Source organism: Pelodiscus sinensis, chromosome 3 (assembly GCF_052426305.1).
Source record: "Pelodiscus sinensis isolate ZL-2025 chromosome 3, ASM5242630v1, whole genome shotgun sequence".
NCBI classification, from domain to species: domain Eukaryota; kingdom Metazoa; phylum Chordata; order Testudines; family Trionychidae; genus Pelodiscus; species Pelodiscus sinensis.
Window position 1 is genome coordinate 199,747,585 of NC_143054.1, and position 22,408 is coordinate 199,769,992.

The following is a 22,408-nucleotide window of genomic DNA, read 5'->3' on the forward strand; positions in this document are numbered from 1 at the left end:
GGCCAGAGGGCTGAGCACGACGTCAGTGCCAACGCACACCCCGGGGCTCGCTCTGCACTAGCTCAGTTCTGACCCCATGCGTGGCACGTGGGAACAGCCCAGGACAAGGGTTTGTAGTGTGCACGTCCCTTAAGAGCAACCCCTCCCCCTCCCACCCCGACACCCAGGGAGCTACAACGCTCAGTGTGGAAAGCAAGGAAGTCACCGGCCAGGCAGATTTTCTGATTGGCTTTTAACGGTGACGTCTTGGACAGCGGCGGCTTATTTTGAAGTCAAAGCTTTTCTTTGTCCTCGTCAGGCTGAGTGACACCCGCCACAAGAGGGCTGGCTGCTGCTGATCTTTAACAGGGCACGTGACTCTCAGGTTAGCTTTGCCATAGCCGCTCTCCACAGCGAGGACGAAGGCGCCGCAGATTACAGCCTGAAAGGCCAGGGACAGTCACGAACGGGCCTGCACTCACCTTGGAGCCGTCACTGCTCTGCAGATGACAGGCCGAGTCCCCTCCGCGTCACCTGCTGGCGCCTGGGTTTCTCTTTGGGACAGGTTGACCAGCAAAGGAGGGCGGGATTAAGCACAGCGCGGTGGCCAACGACCAGCGGGTTGTACTCACAACCCAACTGAGCCATTGCAACTAGCTCAGGACGGGGCGGGCCACAGGGAGGGCGGTACAAGTCACTCGCCACCAGGGGCGCTGGACAGCAGCAGGCGATGGGGTCAGCGTGCAGCGTCCAGGGGGCACTCCCCTACCTGGTGTCTCCTCACATCGCCGGGGTGCTGCTGCCGTCCCACTGCGTGGAGCCCCTGGAAACGAAGTCTCTGGGGCAGGGCTGAGTGGGGGCAGCCCCCAGCACGAGGGGATCTTGGTCCCTGACGAGGGTGCCCAGGGTGACGGCATGAGCCCTGCTCCAGCTGGCACATCACCTGCCTTACAGCCCCCCCCCCCCCTTCGCTGTGCAGCCCTGGGGAAGCGTAACTCCCCCGGCCCACGTGCCACACGCCCCAGGCACCCAATATCTGCCCGCCAGCCCTTTGGAGGCCAGCGACGCCGCCAGGCACCGCTCACTTGCCCAAGGCAGGCGCCCCCACCGCTCCCCCTCCCCTGCCACCGGCACCAGGGATGTTAAACGGCGGTTAACTGACGAGTCGCGGTTAACGTCCATCGACTAGTCGACAGGCACGTCCGTGTTCCGCCTTGGGAACGCCGCACGCAGCCTGGGGCACCGGGAAGTCCTACTGACTCCAGGCTGCACGCGGGGGAGGGGGGGGGGGTTAAACGCACCCAAGTCCCCAGCGAGGGGCGCTCGTGCATCTCAAAGCCATGGAGCCCAGGGTCAGCGGGGCGCTCCGAGTCCCCGGGCTCCATGCTACGCTGCCCATTTGAAATGCCGCGCGGAGCCGGGGTCAGCTGGGGACTTCCCTACCCCGTGCCCACTTCCACCCAGTGGGAGCCTGCCAGCTCCCAGCCCACAAGCTGGCACGGAGGCGACTCCAGCCCAGCAGGCTGCAACACCTTCCCTCCCGCCTAATTTAACAAGTGAACTAATTAAACAGGATTTCACATGCCTGAAGGGAATCCCAGTTACACCGTCCCCAGTCCCGCCTTTGGAGACCCTGGCTTCTCCAGCAAGGGCTTCTCCGCTCCCATCCGGCCCCCACCCACACTGGCTTCACGAGAGCCAGTCTAGACAGCGTGGGGAGCCACGTGGCGGGGGGGAGCCACGCGTGCAGACGGAGCTTTTTAACGAGCCTTGCGGGAACCTGCTTGCAAATCTAACAGGCCAGGGCCAGGCAGACACAGCACAGAGGCGAGAAGCCTCGGAGAAGTGGGATCGAAAGCCTGGAAGAATCCACCGACCGACCGTCTGGGGACTGGAACCCACGGCCCTATCTGGAGGAACAGGGTGGACCAGGCTGCAACACAGGCCCACGAAGAGCAAGCCCTGCCCGCCTAGACCCGCTGCCGTGGAAAGCTCCCCGCCCACAAGTGCCCGCTCTGGGCAGGGGCTGGGAGCCCACTCCCAACACGGCTCGGGGAGGCGGCGGGTGTGGACATGAACCGGGGGGAACCATTTCCACGGTGGGCCAAGGAAAAGGCTGGCACCCGCCGGGGAAGCGTGGGGCGGGAGCCGCCAGCGCGCAGGGGAAAGCATATGCATGCGGCACCGACTGCCAGCTCAAACCCAGGCCCTCGAACAAAGGGCGCTTGTGTTCTACGCTCTGCCCAGCTGCTGGGAGCAGGGCGCCGGGGCTTCGAGCCAGCTGCGTGTCGGCGCACAGCGAGCCCCCGCTGCAAGGGCTGGGACGCACGGCCGAGAAGCAGCCACGCCACCAGCAGACGCTGCGTTAAATCCCCGAATCCCAGCCAGGCTCAGCGGCGTCCGCACGCCAGGAGCCGGGGAACCCTCCTCCCGCCATGCCGACAGCCAGGAGTCGAGGGGCCGAACGGGATGCTGCCAGGGAAGGGCGCGAGGACCCCACACCCCCGGAGAGTGGCTCTCGGAGCAGGTGCATCGTGCAGGACACGGGGAAGGAAGGCTTGTGCCGGGGCTACTTAGCCCACCCCCCCCCTTTGCAGCGCCGGAGTGCCTCTCACAGCTGGTGTGGTTACGCTAGTGAGCAAGGGGCCTGTTACTGACCTGTCCCCCTGGAGGACTTCAGAGAGGCGCATGAGCAGTTCTCTGCCTCCAGAAAGCCTGTATGAAGCCCAGGGCTTGGTCTACAGCTCGGACCAACCCACCTCTCTGGGGGGTGAAAAACTCCCCCGCCCAGCAATGTAGCTAGCCCAGCCCTGCCCAGCGAGCCTGCATCCCCATCGGCGTGTCCTTCCCCAGGCGGCTTGGTTATCTCTGCTTTGCAGTGGGGAAGGGGCGCCGGAGCCTGCCTAGGCTAGCGGTGCAATGCAGCTGTGCTGCCTCAGGGCATCTGCGTAGGCGCTGGAGCTCTCACCGACATGGCTAATGCCCCGCCCCCCACCCTAGGGAGCCCCCCGCCAACACAGCGCCGTGCTGTAGCCAGACACAAACCCCATCTTGGTTCCCCCCCCCCCCAGAGAGCAAGAGAAAGGCAGTCAGCCTTTGATGCCCTGGGAACGCAGGTGTGCTGCCTGTCCCTGACTCTACCATAAACAGAAACCAGACAGTAAATGGGCCAGCTGACGACCCGGGGCCTCCCGTCGCCCTGATGGCTAGTACCAGTAATTGACACGCCTGCACTGTCCCAGGAGAGGAATCTTCGCCCATCACATACCAGAGGTGCCCATTGTCTGCATTTTCCCAGGTGTGAATTATGCTTTGCACCCTTCGTGGGAAACTTGGTGTTCAAAGCCATTTTTCCTAATTGGCCACTTGAGCCCAGGAAGAAGCCTACGTGACCCAAGGGGTATAAAAAGAGGTTCAGCAGCCCACCCCATTTGAGCTCCAATCATCTATACCTGCTGGCAGGTATTGATTGTCTCCCGAGGTCTGTGGGACGCCCAACCTCGCCCTACTTCTTCCCGAGGGATTGAGAGAAAGACGCTGGCCACGCCAAGTCTGGAACGCAGGGGTGAGAATATGTACCTGCTATGTGTCTATTTTGCATGCATTTAATAAGAGCTCAGAGAACCAAAGGGTTTCATGGTACCTGTAAGTGACTTATTAGTGTAATTTCTGTCCTGTCCTTTGTAGTGTCTGTATTATCTGTAACACAGCAGTAGCATTTAACAACTAAGTTTACCCTGTAAGAATAAAATAGTAACTGTTTAAGCTTTAACCTGACTCCTTCAGTTGCTGTAACAGAACCAAGCACAATTTAAAAGAACTTCAGCCGGTCATAAAGGGACAGATATAGGGAGAGCTTGGGCGTTTGGATCTGTGTCACACCCAGGTGGCACAATCCTCTGGGGCACCTTTCAGCCTTTCCCCAAGGCTGCCCTCTGCGAAGGAACCCCTGTGTTCTAGCAGCTAAAATCTAAGGTGTAATAAGCTCTTCCTATATAACGGGGCGTCTGTTGGCCTGCTGGCCACCCTCTGCGATGGGACCCAGGTCCTAGCAGTAAAGGCATGGACGTTAAACCTTTTCTCGGAAACATACACACACACACACTGCCCTGACCGTCGGCTGACACGTGCGCACGCAGCCGCACACCACCAGGACGCGCGTTGCTCAGGACACGCCCAGCCATGGAAAACCCCTCCACGCTCCAGCCACACAGCCGCAGGGCTGCTCCACTCCTGCCCGGGTGGGAGGGGCGCTAGCGGTGCAAATCCAGAGGCACTCAGAGGCTGGCTCCGAGGAGCTACCGACGCCCACCTCACCCCTGCGCTGCACCAGGGCGGGTGTGAGCGCTACCGAGAGCCTCAAGTCCAGGCAACGACGTGGCTTCCCAATGGGCGGCCCGCTGCCCCCGGAAAGCAGGATGCACAGGGAAGGGAGGATGCGTCAGGCTGCAGAAGCGGCTGGCCGTGCTCAGTGCCAGGCTGTGGGCATCGCAACGCAAGGCAGAGTCTGCCCCTCAAGCCAAAGCACGCAGCCGTCAACTCGGCTAAGCGGGGGAACCCGGAGAAGCCTCGTCAAGCCGTTCCTAAGAGCACCAGCGCGCCAGTGTGCAGCACAGCTGGGCCCCAGCAGACAAAGCCGCTCGACGGATGAAGAGCCAAACAGCTGTTGGACGTTTGCAACCAGCCTGACAGTCACATTCCGGGGGTTCCAGCAACGCTTCCGGCCTGGCCGGCCAGTGCCTCCTGCGCGCGCCAGCCAGAGACACTGCCCAGCGGTATCCGCAAGAGACCACGGCCCCCTCGTCTCCTTCGCCAGCCCCCGGGGCCGTCCCAGCTCTGCAGGCTGGAGACCCACTGAAGTGGGCCTGGAAGGCCCGGCTGGGCTGGGGTCAGAGCCGCTGCACTCCAAGGCCCGGGCTCGGCGACGGTGAGGTCGGCAGAAGCGTCTACTCTGCAACGTTGCTCCTGCCGGGTAGTCGCCCACAGCAGCAACGGAGAAACTGCACCTCCGCTGGCGGCACCCCCGGGCCGTGCAGGCTACTCACGGCGACTCGCATCGCCGGCTGCTGCCAGCTGCGCATGGAGCCCGCGCCCTGCCCCGAGCCTGGCAGCCCCACCCCGAGCCGCAGGCAGGGCTCAACTGACCATCTCCTCAGTGTCACGGCTGCTGTCCTGTCCCCATTTAGTCCTGGCTGAGGGTTGTCAGCCTCGGGGTCGGGGAGCTCCAGCTGCCAGCCCCGGCCCAGCGGCCCGCCAGCGCCCCGTGCTCCAGCTGCCAGCCCCGGCCCAGCGGCCCGCCAGCGTCCCGTGCTCCAGCTGCCAGCCCCGGCCCAGCGGCCCGCCAGCGCCCCGTGCTCCAGCTGCCAGCCCCGGCCCAGCGGCCCGCCAGCGCCCCGTGCTCCAGCTGCCAGCCCCGGCCCAGCGGCCCGCCAGCGCCCCGTGCTCCAGCTGCCAGCCCCGGCCCAGCAGCCCGCCAGTGCCCCGTGCTCCAGCTGCCAGCCCTGGCCCAGCGGCCCGCCAGCGCCCCGTGCTCCAGCTGCCAGCCCAGCAGCCCGCCAGCGCCCCGTGCTCCAGCTGCCAGCCCCGGCCCAGCGGCCCGCCAGCGCCCCGTGCTCCAGCTGCGAGTCCCGGCCCAGCGGCCCTCCAGCGGCCCTCCAGCGCCCCGTGCTCCAGCTGCGAGCCCCGGCCCAGCAGCCCGCCAGCGCCCCACAAAGCCCCACTGCAGTGGGTGCAAGTGCCCCTGGGGAGGCCACGCCCCCATGACCGAAGCAGGGCAGCATGGCCTCAGCAGCTGATTTAATCCCCGTGGTGGCTGCAGGGCACCTTCAATCGACCCAGCTGTGTAGCGCAGACAAGCCCCAAGTACCAGTCTCAGGCAGGAGACATAAAACTGGCTTTACCCCTCCCCCCATCCTGATCCCTAGCTCCCCCCGCCCCCGGGCTGCACTGCCACCTCCCCCCTGCAGCCTGATCGCTGTCGTCCCCGTCCCCGTCCCCCGGGCTGCACTGCCACCTCCCCCCTGCAGCCTGATCGCTGTCGTCCCCCCCCCCCCGGGCTGCACTGCCACCTCCCCCCTGCAGCCTGATCACTGTCGTCCCCCCCCCCCCAGGCTGCACTGCCACCTCCCCCCTGCAGCCTGATCGCTGTCCCCCCTCAGGCTGCACTGCCCCCCCCCCCCCCCCCCCCCCCGCAGCTTCATCGCTTTCCAGACACATGGAGACCTGGGCTCCCCTCTGCAGCCTGATCTCTTTCCAGACAAGGAGGCTTGGCCCCCGCTCCCTTGGGCTGCTCTTCCAACGGGCTGCCAGCCCCCCCCCCCCCCAGATGCAGGCCCTGGATACTTCCCCAGTGGAGGACTCGAGGGTCCTTGTGCCTTCCTCCCCGGGCCCCTTGCGGAGGCGGACCGGCAGCCAGCCTTGCCAGCTCCATGCTGCCACACACTCTGGGCTGCCCGTCTGGGTGGCCCACGCTACGAAGTAACAGGCCGAGGGCTCTGCAGGGTTCTACCTCCTCCCCGCCACTCCCACCCAGCCCGTCCCCCCTTTGCACCTCCTGCTCCCCCACCATAAGAACCGGCCTTGCGTATTTCCAGCCCAGAGCCCCCGAAACGCCGCAGCCGATGCTTCCCGGCCCGTTCTCCCAGCCAGTCCCCTATGGCACACGGCACGGGACGAGCTGTGCAGACGTGCTATTTGCACAGAGCGGTGCCCTGGCCAGCCAGACCCGCTGCACAACTCCAAAGGCGGTTTCCAAACGAGTCCCTTTGAAACGTGCAGGGCAATGCGTCTGCTCCTCCCCCGACACGCCAGCCCTCCGCCCTCCCAGCGCAGAGCGACCATACGGGACAGGCTGGGAGCTGCAGCAGCCACCCACCGGGGGGGGGGGCTGCCTGCCACAAGGCACTGACAGGAGCCCCCGAGGCTCGTTGGCAAGGCCCTAGAGCGGGTCAGGAGGCCCAAGGGGAGGCCTGGCCTTAGCACTTGCGGCGGTTCTGGGACGAGAGGAAGGTTCAAACAGCCCAGCCACCCCATCCAAAACTGCCGTGGGATTCCTCGACAAATCCACGCGGCCGATTCGGTATCCACAAAGAGCCCGTTTGTGACCCGGCCGGCCTGCTGCTAACTGCGCGCCTGTGTGGCGTCTCTGCATACCTAGCGCCCAAGCCCACTCACATGAAACGTTCCCATTCCAGCGCCCAGAGCGCGGCTTCAAACGCTTGGCCAGGCAGGAGTGTTTATTCACGGCTGGAGCTATAGAGCTGGGTGTTTGCTCATGGCCACATGTACCTGGAGGAGTCCTGCTTTGATCTCGGGGATTCAAGCAGCAAATGAATCGTAAGCGGACGAGGAAAAAAAAAAAATCCATGGACGGCTCCAGCGCTACATGTCTGTCAGACATCTTGCTGCCTTTCAGCTCGGGTACGGAAAGGAGCCGTCGGACATGCCTGGCCAGGCCACTGAACTTTCTCCTACCGCCCCAGAGACGCGAGCGCGTGGCTGTGCCAGGATTTCTGGGGCCCGCCCAGACGTACCCGCAGACCCGAGTGTCGCCAGTTTAATGGCTCTCCGCTCCTGCCCTCAGGCTTAATGGAGAGCGCCGCTCAGCACGCAGCCCAGCCAGGAAGCACCGGCAGTGCGGGGGCATCACGCTACGGCCAGCCGGGCAGGGTGCGCTGGGAAAACTCCTCTAGGAAGGGGCCCGGACAGACCAGGGTGGAAGCTGTAAATCTAGCTCAGCCGTTTCTAAAGCTGAACTGTACTCAAGCCATGTTCGGCAGGTCACACTAGAGCCCCAGGAGGGACCCCTTGGGCCCCGGAACCTCGGAAGCCACTCAGCCCTGTGGGCGGCCAGGCGCTGGTCACGGCCCCACTGAAGGGACGGGGATGAGGCAGGCACAAAGGATACGTTTACACGGCAACGTCGGGGCGCTCGAGTCAGCTGGCCCGGGGTGAGAACCCAGGTCTCCGGCATCCACACTGGCTCTTAACCCGGGGTTAAGAATGTTCTAACCCCAGCAGCAGGGCTCTAGCATCTACACGGCAGAACGGAGGCCTGAGTCAGACCAACCCTAGGCCAGGCTCCCTGCCTCCATCGGAAATGTGGCCGTGCCAGCCCTATGACATGGTGCATGCTGGGAAAACTTGCGTGTTTCATGCACCACCGGCCGCCAGATCCGGCTGGGCGGTCACATGGCTGTGTTATTGCCCAGCTATGGGGGCCAGCAACAGGGAGGAGAGGCCTTCCGAAAAGCTTCTGCCCACGCGTCCGCGCCTGGGTCAGGACCCCAGCAGAGCGTCCGTGAGGAGCCGCCTGACATTTTGACACGTTTTCTGGATCATCAAAAGCACCTGATACAGGAGGCAGCTGGAGACTTGAACTAGCTCATGCTGCTCGCCGTGCTCTAACAGGGGCATCACTCAGCACCAGGCTTCCCTGCAAGAGAGAGCCTAGTGCTGCCCAGCTGATTAGCAGAGCGCCCACAACCAGCAGCCTGTATTTGTATGGGTGGTGCACAGCTGTACATGCCTTAGTGCACGCAACAAAATGTATTCCACACATGACAAATTAAAGTGGGCGGTGCTCACCGCTATGGCACCCCCTGCTGGCCAGCCTGGGAATTCACTCACCAGCGTGCCTTCATCTAGCGGTGTGTCGTCGCCATCACGTGGGTCATGAGGAACAGTGTCCTCTTCTGGACCCAGCACTCCGGCTGTGGCCCGCTCAGTTCTACCCCCCTCAGAGAGGCTGGCAGTTCTTTGTCCAGCCGCCTGCCTCAGTGGCCAGTTGCAGCCCATCCTGTAGCCCCACTGAGGGGCGTGGCTAAGGGGGAAATGGTCCCAGACCAGAAATCTACTCAACAGCTGCCATGCGCTGCATCACCTCCAAGCCCCACTGCCTGATTCCCTGGCCACTTCCCCACAGCCCTAGGCCTGGGTGGAGAACGACAACGGCCAGGCAGCTCACGCACGATCCCCAGAGTCCCGTACCCCAGAGGTTCAACCTGCATACTAAGTCCCTCACCAAGAGCTCTTCAACAAAGTGAGCTGCCGTGGGGGAAGGGTCTCTCGGGGACCAGTAACGGGTTATAAGGAAAGGAGAGACAATCAGATGGGAGGAAGGTAACTGGAAGGGTTCCCCAGGGCTCCGTACAGGGACCAGTGCTGTTCAACATAGCATTAAATGGTCCAGCAAAGGGGGTAACAGTTTGCCGACCATACTGAGTTATTCCAGGTAGCAGACTATGAAAAGTTACAAGGGATCTGACAGCACCGGATAACGGGACAACCAAAAAATGCCAAGTAGAGCACACTGGCAAGCACAGCCCCAACTCCCCACACAAAACAAGAGGCTCTCCATTAGCTGTTACCACTGAAGGAAGATCTTGGCGTCAACACGGCTAGCTCTCTGAAAACGCCTGTTCGGTACAGGCGAGCAATGCTAGGACCACTAGGAAAGGGACGGATCACAGACCAGTAAAACCATGGCGCGCCCGTGCCCAGACCCGGAGTACTGCCTGCAGTTCTAGCCACCAGTCCTCCGACAGACATGAGAACTGAGAAAGGTACTCAGAAGGGCAACAGAGCGAGGTTAGCGAGACAGACTGGACAGCTGGGAAGAGATGGACTCGACACAACCACAGCTAGTTCGGAGAAAGTCAATGGAAAGGGTTACCGACTTTCACCCAACACACGAACCTGGGGGGGTGCAAATTAAGAGGCAACGGGTTTAAAACCAGCAGCAGGAAGTACTCCTTCAGCTGGTCGAACTGACGCTGGAGAGCCGAACGGGTAACTGGCTTCAAAAACCAATTCCATGCGGCATGGAGGATAGCCCCCGACCGACCTTGCCGGCCAGGAGGTGTGCTCGGGGTGACCCCAGCCCCTGGCTGACAGGCTGGGCGACAAGGGAGGGCTCACCCCATAGCTCCGTTTGGATCGTTCCCTGCAAAGCATCGGGCATTGGCCATCGGTGGCAGACAGGATGCCGGCTGGGCCGCGGGCCTGACCCCTCGGCGCCCGGAGCACTCCCAGGCAGAGCTGTCTGGTCTGTAGCACGCAAACCCCGTTCCCAGGATGCTGCGAGCCAGGCAGCGACTCTGGTGCTAATTAGTGCAACAAAAGCAGCATTCTGTGCACGCTGCCTCCCGGGGGACGTTAGTTCCAGTCCGCTAGCAGCGCCCACGCCCGTGCCGAGCAAGGCTGCCCAGCGCCCCTCGGACAGGCAGCGCTGCTCCCCCACACCTGGAGCCCCAGCGCGAACCGGGCGGGATGCTGGCTATTGATGCATTTCCTCCTCGAGGGGCAGGAGCAGGCCCCGGAGCAGAGGAGCCAGGCGTCGCCCACGGCGGAAAGGCAGGCAGCCGGCCAGTGCCCCCCCGCGCTCGGCCCATGGGGCTTTCGCCACGAGACAAGCCATGCGGCAGACACGCAAAGCCCGGGCAGCAGGAGGCCAGACCAGGACCCCCCAGTAGAAGGCCAAGCTGGCTCGGGGGGTCCTGGGTGCAGGGCACCTCCCCGATGCCAGCCTCAAACAAGGCACTTGAGGACTCGTAATCTGGGTCCTATTTCATACTGGAGCCCCGTCTGACCTGAGTGACTGTGCGACGGTCGTGGGGGGGCCCTTGTCCTTCCTTGCCACCCCCACATGGCGCACCAGGCCTGAGATCGGACTGGGAGCCCCAGAAAAGGCACCCCCAGGCAGACAGGCTAAGAGCCCAGGTCAACGGCCTTGGGCTCACGCTAAGGGGCTCCCCACGGCAGGGCAGAGGGTTAGGCTGGGGCTGGACCCCAAGGAGGTCCCAGCCTAAGTAGGAACATCTGGGCTGCAATGTTGACCCCACGCTGCCCGCTTGAGACGGCTGCCCGGGGCGCTGCCCTGGCTTCCACGCAACGCCCTGGGGCCGAGCTCGTCACAGGGGGACGCGCTATAGGGCAGAGTTTCACTTTCAGTGGCTTCCTGGGTTTGGTTTCTACCTGAAATGTTTCGCTGGGGCCGGTTTTCCCTGAATGGCTTCGGGGGTGAAGTGTCAATCCAGAGGATTCGCAGATCTGAGACTCCCGTGGCATGTCCGGGGCTACAGCCTGGGAGCTCAAGGGGCCAGCCGCTGCGCCTCCGGGTTCTACGGGAAGCCTTCACATTGCGAGCGCAACAGATCAGCGCCGCCTCCGCTCAGAGAGGGAGGGACACCCCCCCCACAGCGTCGGACCAGCAGGACCTTCACGGCATTTGCCCTCCAAAGCCCGAGCACGCCGTGCCACTCCCCGTCTCTCCGACGGGCCCACGGCCCAGCGATTGAGCGCCCCGCCCAAGAGCAGGAAGCCAAACCCAGGTCTCCCCACTCCGGGCCAGCGCCCCACCCGGCTCCCCCAAGGAGGAATTCCCACGGCGAGGGCGCCAGCCCTGCCAGCGGATGAGAACAGGAAGGGAGCTGAGGCAAGTGGCCAGGGATGGAAGGGGGGTGCCGGGGGCAGACAAGAGGACGAAGCGGGAGGGGAGGAGAGGCAGAGGACGAGCAAAGGGCAGACGGAGCCGTGATACCGGCAGAAATGCTTCCAGCGACGGGCTGCCAAGCGAGGTGCTGAATAAATCATGGGGACTGAAGTGCAGTTGACTGGGAAGGGCCAGATGCTCTCCTGGGGGGCTGGGCAAGCGTCCCACAGCCATCGCAGCTGGGGACGTTACACACGGCGGGTACAGCCCTGCCCTGACGGGACACCGCGGCCCATGGGTTCAGGGGCTCTGGTCCCAGCTCGAGTCCAGGCTGTGCTCTGCAGAGCCTGCACTGCGGCGGTCACAGAACGGCACCCGCCAAAGCCCACAGAACAAGCCCTGAGCATTACCGGAAGGTGGGGAGGGCCTGACACGGCGAGAACGCCGGAGTTACAAGCACCCGCCCTCGGGCCAGAAGCGGAGTGCTGCATCTGGCGGTCGTCTGCACCCCTTCCGTGAAAAGCTTCTGCCGCTCAGGGACCCGTCCCGCCACCCCTCCGAGCGGAGCGCCGTGCCGCTCGGGGCACAGCCAGAGCCTCTGCCGCTAGGCGCAAAAAGTTGCCAGATGCGCCGCAAAGTGAATCTGGGAAGAAGCCACAGCATAAAAGCCCTCCAGCCCAAACCCACATCTCACCTGCTCGGCCTAACCTCCCCGTAACTGACGAGAGCAGACAAACGCTGCTGCACACCCCTGTAAAAACAAGGTAGCAGGGCCCCTCACCCAGCAGAGGGGGGCCGGAAGGGGTCTCCGGACAGCATCTCGACCAGGCCCAGTGTGGAGGAGGGACCAAGTAACCCTAGACCATCCCCTGGCAGCTGTGGTCCAGCCTGGTCTGAAAAGCCCCCAATCACAGCCTCTGTGGTACCTGGGGCAGTGCTCACCCCCCCGCTTAGCGCTGGAAAGTTCTTCCAGTCCTATGCACCCACATGCATCTGGGCGACCATCCCTAGCCACGGTTACCCACAGTCCTCTCCCCTCACCGGGAACAGCTCTCTGCTCTCTGGCAAGCAGCGTGTCGCACCCCAGGGCTGAGTGCAGAGACCGTGCACGCGGGATGGGCCCCTCTGCCACCAACCCCCACCCCAGGGCGAGCGCCCGGCGGTGCGCAGCGGGGAGCCTGGCTCTTCGGAGAAGCCGCAAGGCTCTCTCAACCCTTCCCAGCAGGAAGGCCGGACAGCTTTCCACGGCCACGCTGGCGCCGCCTTGCTGAGCCACACGTGCGGGAGGAAGCTGGGCACACGCTCCCCTGGGGTCTGAAAGCCTCTGGAACGCTGGGGGAGCCGCTCTCAGCACGGCAGGAGGTGATCGCGGAGCAATGAGCAAGTCTTCCCCTCGCTACGTCCAGGCTGTCAGGGCATGGCTGGATGGGCGCCAGCTGCCCCTGTCTGTGCTGCCATTCAGCAGGCTGAGGGCTAATCAAAGAGTCGGGCCTAGGGATGTTCAATTTCAAGTAACTGACTAATCGAATAGCCGGTGCAATTTGCATTGACTATTCAATTAGTCGATAGGGCGCCTCCACCTTTGAAACGCAGCAAGAGCCCTAGGGCTGCCGCTACACTTCAAAGGCTAAAGCCCGGCAGGGAGCACAGGGCCAGTGGGGCAGCCCCCTGCTGGCCCCGTGTGCCCCAAGGTGTTTCAAAGTGGCAGTGTCGCGGGGAGCCTGGAATTCGCCCACTGACCCCAGCCTCCATGCCACACTGCTGCTTTGAAATGCCGCGGGGAACCCAGCGTCAGGCTCCATGTGGCGTTTCAAAGTGGCAGCGCCGTGTGGAGCCCAGGCGCTGCCCCTCTGAAACACCGCTCCCCGCCACTTGCTGCCTCTTTCTGACAGAGGCAAGGGGGGGAAGTGACTAGTCTGACCCTCCCCGCACTCATCTCACAGCAGAGCTTCATGAAGCGCCTCCCCTTCGAGGCCTCTTCATACTCCCTCCTCGGCCTACGCAGGGCCCGAGGCAGAGCTGGTCCTGGGCCGACCTGAAGGATGGGGAGCGTGGCCTTGTCTACACTCTCACCCCTGCCTGAAACCCGAGCAACCTCTAGCTCAGCCTATGCTACAGGCCCCGGGCCTGCCGTGGGAATCGCTCGGTGAAATTCTGCGGCCTGCATTTCCCAGGTTGGAGCGGACCACCAGAGTCACCACAGTCCCCTCTGGCCTTTAAAAGGCAAATGAAAACACGTAATTCAATTCCAACCCCCAGAGGTAACGTAACGCTAACCGTGCAGTAAAGTCGCAAAGGAGCCAGGTCCCCACAGCAACACTAACTTGTGCACCGCTCCAACCTCTATTACTAGGTTGCCTGTTAACCATGTAAGTGCAGGTTGAACCTCTCTGGCGGGTAACGGCCGTGGCCCAGCGCGATATTAGTTAGCCTGACGTCTACTGTCATGGGGTGGCCCACAGTCCCATGGAGTCTGTTTACAGCCACCGCCCTGGCTCTCCATGTTCCATGCTGTTATTTAGCTCTAATTTACCCCTCGATGCCCGCTCTGAGCCCAGCAAGCCGTGGAAGAGTGGGTCATGCTGCTAGACAATATTGACCTCCCATGGTCTAGCAAACCCTCTGGTTCAGCGTCAGTGAGGTCCCGGGGGTGCCGGACTAGAGAAGTTCAACCTGGAAGTTCTTCTTTCCAGACGTGTTTCACAGCACACACCCAGCAGGTCTTACGGGCCACGGTGGTGCTGGCATCACTGCCGTCTTTCCAGTGTCTGGGTTTACCGGCGCACTCTTACCACTCCATTAATAGTCCTGCACTAGAAACGTGCACCTTGCATCCTATAACCAACCCAACCCTACGGCAAGAGGGAGACTGCTATCTGAGGCCCTGGGCATGAATGAGCTTTTACTCATCCCGTGCAGAGCTCTCTGCAAAGCACGCCGCCTGGGGACAGCACAGGGAGTGCTGGCTAACCAGTGACTTAGGCACCTGATTACCACACACCCTGTGTCCAATTCCTCCTGCTAACGTGGAATACCGATCTGTGCGCGCTTCAGGAGGAGTGCTTCAGTGCGTAACTGTGCCAGACGGTTTCACGGTGCCCTTCTGACGAGAGGCAGCATCCTGGCGGGTGCTTTACTGATCAAATCGAAGACACGTCCCTACTTTGCGAGACCACAAAGGGAGCCCCACTCAGAGTGCCAAGCAGGCACGGTTCTCCGGCCTGAGCTTGGCACAAGACCCTGCCGGAGAAGGGCTGGTTCTACAACGGAACAGCTAGCTTGTTCACAAGCCTCTGGTATTCCACCCACAGGGCCCAACTGCGGCACCGAAGTCTAGCTAATGGCACCAGCTGGCTCTTCCTGCACTGCCCTGGTGTAGCAGTTCCTCTGCTGCAGGCCTGCCCGGCCACTCCAGGCTATTTTAAGAAACAGCAGAGCACTTGGACTGCTCAGCGACTTAATGCAGCCCCTTCCTGCATTATCTATGCACTAGAGGAACGTAAATAGCAGCCTCCAAAGGGAGGTTTAAAACCAGCAAGGGGAGGTGGTTACTCAACTTTTCCTATGAAGCATTTAAAAGCATCGGTGGTTACAGCGTATTATCCCTCGGGCTGGAGGCTCCTGTCTCCGCCCCGTCTAGCTGCTCCCATTGTTACACAATGGAGTGTTCCTCAGCTCTGAAGTGCCAGCTCATTTGGAAAGAAGGCCCTGCCAGGTCAGCGCAGGGTCCAGCCTGTGTCTCTGGGGCACCCCAGGCATGGACCCCTACCCCACGGTGGGTTTGCTGCGTGACACAGGGCCAGTGTTGAGGGATACCAAGCATGGCAGCTGCCTGGGGCCCACCGCACAGGGCCCCGTGAGGCTCCACCGCTTCACGCCCAGGGCTCAGCAGCATGCCATGGGCAGCAGCGTGTGGAATGCTGGAACTGCTCAGCAATGCCCCTGGAGCCTGCTTGCAGCCCCCTACGGGCGCAGGCCTCCCGCTTTAGAGGAAGGTACAAAAACGCCCTTTCCCTGGGTAACTCGGGGAATAACCTGTGCACGGAGGAGATCTCTTCTGAGCCCCCCTCACTGAGCGGCTAGCCTAGCCTGGGAAGCAGGAGGGATTATACGTCAATTACCGTATGGAACTGGATAGCAGCCTCCATAGGAACGCAGTCCTCTTGCAGAGTCTACATTTGTTTCCTTCGTTAAAGGGGTTTTTAAAAGACGGGGTGGTCCAGACAAAAAGCATGAATCCACTGAGTCTGCAACGTCCTGCAGGCCACAGTTCGGCAGGGCCAGAACGAGGGCTGCCCACATCCACTGCCTTGCGCACATCAGGCGAGGACTAGCGTCTGTACGGCGAGACCGTCTGCAGAGACGGTCACACGGGATTCAAGCCCTGCTGGCACAGATTAACCTCCCGAGGGGGTTTATCGCTGCACTGCTCGACCGCGCGGATCTTCACAAGCCCCTTGGGGACAGGTGGGGGCCGGAGGCGCAGACACACCTGGGCACGGATTTCCCAGGAGTGTTTTGCAGCACCTTGCTCAGAGTACAGCTCTTGTTGCTCTCAGGCGGCAGTGCAGCGCTCCTGCCCAGCAGCCCCGGGATGGCTCAAGATGGATACCCTGAGGCACACTTGGTGGCCAGCTGTGGAAGTCCCGGGCTGGGGCTTGCCTGGTGTCATGCACGCACTCTGCGGCCCAGGCAGAAACTAGAGCAGCACTCAACTTCCCTGCACCAAGAGGCCATCTGCTCTCTTCCTGCCCCTCCCTGACTCTTTCTCCGCATACCTTCCAAATGCTGCAACCAACGGAGCCCAGCTCCCGCCGGCAAAGCCTCATTCACTGCACAAAGCAAAGCCCTGCTTCAGGCCCTGAGCACAGGCCGGCTCATGGAAAAACAATCTGCCATCCCGGAATTACAGCCAGACTCATAATGCACATGCACCAGAGGGCCACGCCAAGGCTAGAAGGCAGCCTTATCCCTGGGCTTTCACAGGCTCACTGCAGCTGCCGCGCTGGTTTAACACTGGGGGGTTTAAGTAATTAATATTTTTAAATTGCACCTTGTTATTGCCTCTCAGGCTTTCGGCGTACCACTCTGGCAACCTTTGACTACCGAGAAAGCTGGCCAATCATTCCTCCGGTTTCTCTCAGCCACTTTCTAATGGGACAGAACTTTGCCTTCACCCTGGGACTACTTAATTTCCTTAATGGACTCTTTTGATTAACTCTGCCAAAGCCTCATTGGAAAGCGCAAATCTACTATCTATCCGTAGGTCTGTCTGCATGAGCCCGTCTGTCTGTCCTTCCAAGAACTCCTCCAAAACGGGAGCTAGGATCACCACATTTGGTACGCAGCTCCTTCTTAGCCACCTCTCCCGCTACCTTTAGGGAAGGCAGGGGCGCTGCAGCTCCCCCATCTCCATTCGCACAGAAACACTGGTGGCTGTTCCCCTTCATCAGGGAGCAAGGGGAAAGCGCCAAGTTTGCTGCATTTCTCACTCTGGCAGGGGAATGCAGGGGGGCAGACAAACCAGGAGTTGGGGGACATGCACCTCTCTTCTAGCTCTGTCTGCTGCAGTGGCCATAAGGAGATGCTTCTCACCTAGCCCTAAGCTGCTGGGGTGAGAGGTAGCCCCCTTTTCCCCAGGGAAAGCCTGCATACTGAACCCCTCATCCCCAGAGCAACGATTAAGTGAAGAGAAACAAACATTGAATTAAGGACCTGAGCAAAACCAGGTAAATATTCTAGTATACAAGTAATTTTACTAATCACTATTGGCTTTCATCTTACCATTAAAATGGCAATCAAAATTATTCCCAAAACACAATTGTAAATACTTTACAAAACATTCAAATGCTGATTGATAAAGATTAGTTACTAATAGTTCACATTTAGGACTATTCCTTGAAAGAAAATCACAAAAACATCTACAAAGTTTGGCAATCCATAGGCTACAGTTCCGGTTGGGCTGTGATGAAAGTTCTTTGTATGGATGAGAATGCATCATCTCGGCAAGGATCATATAAATTCCTAACTAGTCATTTCTTGGCTTTATATGCTTGGCTTCTGTGTTTGATAGCAACCGTCACTTAAAATTACAGAAACTTTTATTTTCTATTAAATGTATTGTCTAAGAGTAACTTATTAAGTTATTTAAGTGGCTATAAAGAGTAACTAGTTCTCCTTTAATAATGTCACCTCCTTATCTTGAGACCCAAGATTCTTGGCTGAGTGAGAAGCAAATGTAATCAAAGAAGGACTAAGCAAACAAAACGTTTACACAAATTTGGTTACTTTGGTTTGTCCTATTCTTAATGTTGCCAACTCTCCACATATTGATAAACAACCTGTTCAGAACATACACAGAGAGCTACAACACAGCAAAATCTTTTCTTTCAGAGAACTGAGGTCACCAGGAACTAATCAATGGATTATAAGCATTTCTTCTATAGTGCCTTTTATGAAGGACATCTTCATAGCATAGATGGATTCCATGCAGCTGATACGATGCAACAAGAAATTAACCTTGCAAGGGCTGTTTTGGATTTTAAGTGACTAGGAAAAAAAAAATGTTGGGTTTGTTCTCCAGAGTAGATTTATTTAAATCAAAATGATGTAAATCACTGTTTTAAATCAGCAAGCAGGAAACCTTCATTGAAATAATTAATTTCAATCTTATTCTATATTTTCACTTGAAGTGATTTTCCTAAAGAAAGCTAAGTCTCTCATTGGTTAGTGTAATTATTAAAACATGTTCACATGCTACAGCCTTTACTTTAAATTTGGTATTTTGATGACCAAACCGGTACACTAAATCTATAAACATTATGTAATTTATTCGGACTCTTACTTTTTACATTGTTATTATTGTAGAAAATGGAGAATGACATTATCGACAAGATGATTAATCTTTTATTTATGATGTGTTAACCTAGATTTAGCAAGGAAACTAGAATGCAATTAAAAATACACAAAACAGTATTTTAAAATTGGTTTGTTATTAAAACTACCTTAATGTACTGAGTACAAATAAAAAAAGTGTATGGATTTAATGCACAAGGAAATATTATCTATAGCGAATTAGGAATGTAAAATTTGGATTATTTGGCTAATTAAATAGTTGATGCAATTTGCATCAACTATTTGATTAGTCGATAAAGGCACCTCTGTCTTTGAAGTGTAGCAACAGCCCTTCAAAGGAGAAAGCGCTGCAGGGAGCACAGGGCCAGAGGCAGTCCTCAGCTGGCCCTGCTGCTTAGGGTCAACAGGGGAGTCTAGGCCCAAGCTCCAGTAGGCTGTCGCTTTGAAGCACTGATTTCTGATGGGGGGGAGGGAAGAGGACGACACCGACTAGTCGTCTAGCTTGTCCACTGGCTTATCGGATAGTCGACTAGTCGCTCACATCCCTAGAGTGAATTGAACTAATTGTTTCCGGTGATCATCTGTCAAAATGTGAGAACTAGTACATTTTATCATTGGTGTTGGACTCCATCCCTCCAAACTACATTCACTCTCTCTAATGCACGTCACGGTGTGTTTCAATCATCTGACCCCTTAACTCACACATTAGAATGTTGTAGATATTAAAGCAAAACAATTGCTGTCTGAGTCATTCAAATAAGTAATCACTGAAGAGTCTGGAAATTCTCTGCCAGGAACCCCACATGTTTTATAAATAAGTATTTCCAGACGCATGCTTAGATTCACCCCCCCCCCCCCCCCAACAGTCTTCTAAACTATGGTTGTGGTTATAAAGAAGCTCACTAGCAAAAGGTTTCACCAGTGTGGAATTCAATGTGCTGGCAGTCACTGCTGCCCTGTGCTCCTCAAGCCCTTCTAGAATATTAGCGTTTCCATCCCAAAACGTGAATGGTGAAAAACCACAAAGTGCTGAGCTAGGGTCCCCGTCCTAGGGAAGGCAAACCAAGCCTATTAGAAAACGCAGGGCTGGAAGATACTTCCTACACAGCCACATCGCCACGCTGCTCCCTATGGGGATACAGCAACAGGACCCAGGAATATCCAGGGCCCACCCCAGTCCAACACAGCCCTCCTAGGCACAAAGCCACAAGGAGTTGCCCTGAGCTCTGCACAGCCCCTGCTCCAGGGAGCACCCCGTGCTGCTTAGGGGTGACCATACTGCGCAGAAGCTCAAGGAGGTGTAAGATGTCACCTCTGCTGGGGTACGGATCGGAGGGGATAAACCTCAGGCCTGGAGAGGTGCAGGACCACAATACACATTTAAATGCTAAGAACAGTCCAGCTCAGCCCACCTCCTGCTAGCTTGGGACAAAGTTTCAAACTGCAAGATCCAAAGCATCTTTCATTCACATTGTTACACACTGGCAAAGTGGATAAATCACCGGCTTCTGCACAGGGGGAATCTAGGCTTCCTTGCGTCTCTGGCGAAGTGCTACTGGGGCTGGTTCTGGGTAAGACTAGACTACAGGGGTTTTCAAAAAAAGTGGCCCTTTTTCCTAAAAAACTTCCCCTGCATCTGGACTGCTGCTGCGTTCTCTCGAAATTAAATGGAAAGAAGCTGTGGTTTTTTCAACAGCGGTAAACCTCATTTGACGAGGAAGAACGCCGTTTTGCGAAGAGCTCTCTCTCCAAACAGGGCTCTCTGGAAAGAGAGGGTGCCGATTGTCTGGGTGCTCTTTCGAAAACGCGATCCGTTTTCTCGAAAGTTGCGTGGCTCTAGACCATCTTCCGAAAGAGACTTGTGGTCTAGACGTACCCTCTGGGTGCGCCGGCTCTGGCCGCTCTGCAGCCCCTGCGGCTTCCTCCCCCCCCCCCCCCCAGCAGCCCCCGTCTGGAAGCGGGCCGGAGAGGGCGGAGCAGCGCGGGGCCCGGAGGGCGCACCGGCGGCAGGGGCTGCAGCCCGGGCCATGCCCCGAGGGGAGGCGGCTGGAGCCCGCAGCCCAGAGCAAGCGCCTGGCGGCCGGTCCCAGCTCTCCGCGCGCTCCGGGCCGGGCTTCCCGTGCCCCTCGAGACTGGCCCCCGAGCACCCCGGGGGGCAGCGTGACCCGGCCGCTCCCGGACCCGCCCCACGGATGGGGCGGCGCTGCAGGGCACGGGGACCCCCCAGACCTCGGCCCCCCAGCGCCTGCTCCAGCCCCCCCGCGGCCCCCGCTCCAGCCCCCTCCCCCCGGGATCCCCAGCGCCTGCTCCAGCCCCCCCGCTCCAGACCCCTCCCCCCCGGGACCCCCAGCGCCTGCTCCAGCCCCCCCGCTCCAGACCCCTCCCCCCCGGGACCCCCAGCGCCTGCTCCAGCCCCCCCGAAGCCCCCGCTCCAGACCCCTCCCCCCGGAACCCCCAGCGCCTGCTCCAGCCCCCCCGCTCCAGACCCCTCCCCCCCGGGACCCCCAGCGCCTGCTCCAGCCCCCCCGAAGCCCCCGCTCCAGACCCCTCCCCCCGGAACCCCCAGCGCCTGCTCCAGCCCCCCCCGCTCCAGACCCCTCCCCCCGGGACCCCCAGCGCCTGCTCCAGCCCCCCCGAAGCCCCCGCTCCAGACCCCTCCCCCCGGAACCCCCAGCGCCTGCTCCAGCCCCCCCCGCTCCAGACCCCTCCCCCCGGGACCCCCAGCGCCTGCTCCAGCCCCCCCCGCTCCAGACCCCTCCCCCCGGGACCCCCAGCGCCTGCTCCAGACCCCCCCGCTCCAGACCCCTCCCCCCGGGACCCCCCGCCCCGCACTCACCGAGCAGCAGCAGGAGCCCCCAGACCCCCCGCGCCGCCTCCATCGCACCGCTGGGCGCCCGCCGCGCTCACTCCATGCCGCCGCGCGCCGCCCCGGCGCCAGCCCCGCCCCACCCCACTCGGCAGGGAGGGGCTTCCGGTGTGGGGGGGGTCCGCACCGGAAACCGCCCTGACCAGCACCGCGACCTCTGACCGCGGAAAGGCGCCACGACCCCCCCCCCCCGCTCTGGCGCGCGCACCCTCCCCTTCGCCGCCGCGCGGCCGTCACCTAGCAACTGTGTCCGGGCCGTCCCGGCCCCGCCCCTTAGCGACTGGCCCCGCCCCAACCGCAACCCATAGCTACAGACCCCGCTCAGACCCCTCCCCTAGCAACTGGCACTGCTGGCCACACCCCTTAGCAACCGACATCCCCTCCAGCCCCTCTCTTAGCAACCGGCCTCACAGCCCCGCCCCTAGCATCTGACTGTATCCCGGGCCCTCCTCTGGCAACTGACTGCATAGCTCCACCCCTAGCAACTGACTCCTCCCCCAACTCCGCCCCATAGCTACTGACCTTCCCCTAGCCCCACCCCTAGCAACTGACTCCTCCCCCAACTCCGCCCCATAGCTACTGACCTTGCCCCAGCTCCACCCCTAGCAACTGACTCCTCCCCCAACTCCGCCCCATAGCTACTGACCTTCCCCTAGCCCCACCCCTAGCAACTGACTCCTCCCCTAACTCCGCCCCATAGCTACTGACCTTGCCCCAGCTCCACCCCTAGCAACTGACTCCTCCCCCAACTCCGCCCCATAGCTACTGACCTTGCCCCAGCCCCACCCCTAGCAACTGACTCCTCCCCCAACTCCGCCCCATAGCTACTGACCTTCCCCCAGCCCCACCCCTAGCAAATGACTCCTCCCCCAACTCCGCCCCATAGCTACTGACCTTCCCCCAGCCCCACCCCTAGCAAATGACTCCTCCCCCAACTCCGCCCCATAGCTACTGACCTTCCCCCAGCCCCACCCCTAGCAACTGACTCCTCCCCCAACTCCGCCCCATAGCTACTGACCTTCCCCCAGCTCCACCCCCAGCAACTGACTCCTCCCCCAACTCCACCCCATAGCTACTGACCTTCCCCCAGCTCCACCCCTAGCAACTGACTCCTCCCCCAACTCCGCCCCATAGCTACTGACCTTCCCCCAGCCCCACCCCTAGCAACTGACTCCTCCCCCAACTCCGCCCCATAGCTACTGACCTTCCCCCAGCCCCACCCCTAGCAACTGACTCCTCCCCCAACTCCGCCCCATAGCTACTGACCTTCCCCCAGC

The 22,408-nt window shown here is 60.2% G+C and overlaps 1 protein-coding gene across 1 annotated transcript in view; it reads right to left on the bottom strand.

The window, feature by feature from the left end:
- PTK7 (protein tyrosine kinase 7 (inactive)) overlaps nucleotides 1-21,260 on the bottom strand; it is a 60,342-nt gene extending 39,082 nt beyond the window's left edge. The window contains exon 1 of the mRNA XM_089777569.1: nucleotides 21,102-21,260. Within this exon, the coding sequence (XP_089633695.1) occupies nucleotides 21,102-21,144 (43 nt within the window). The 5' untranslated portion in view covers nucleotides 21,145-21,260. The remainder of the gene's footprint in view (nucleotides 1-21,101) is intronic.
- Nucleotides 21,261-22,408: the final 1,148 nt, after the last annotated feature.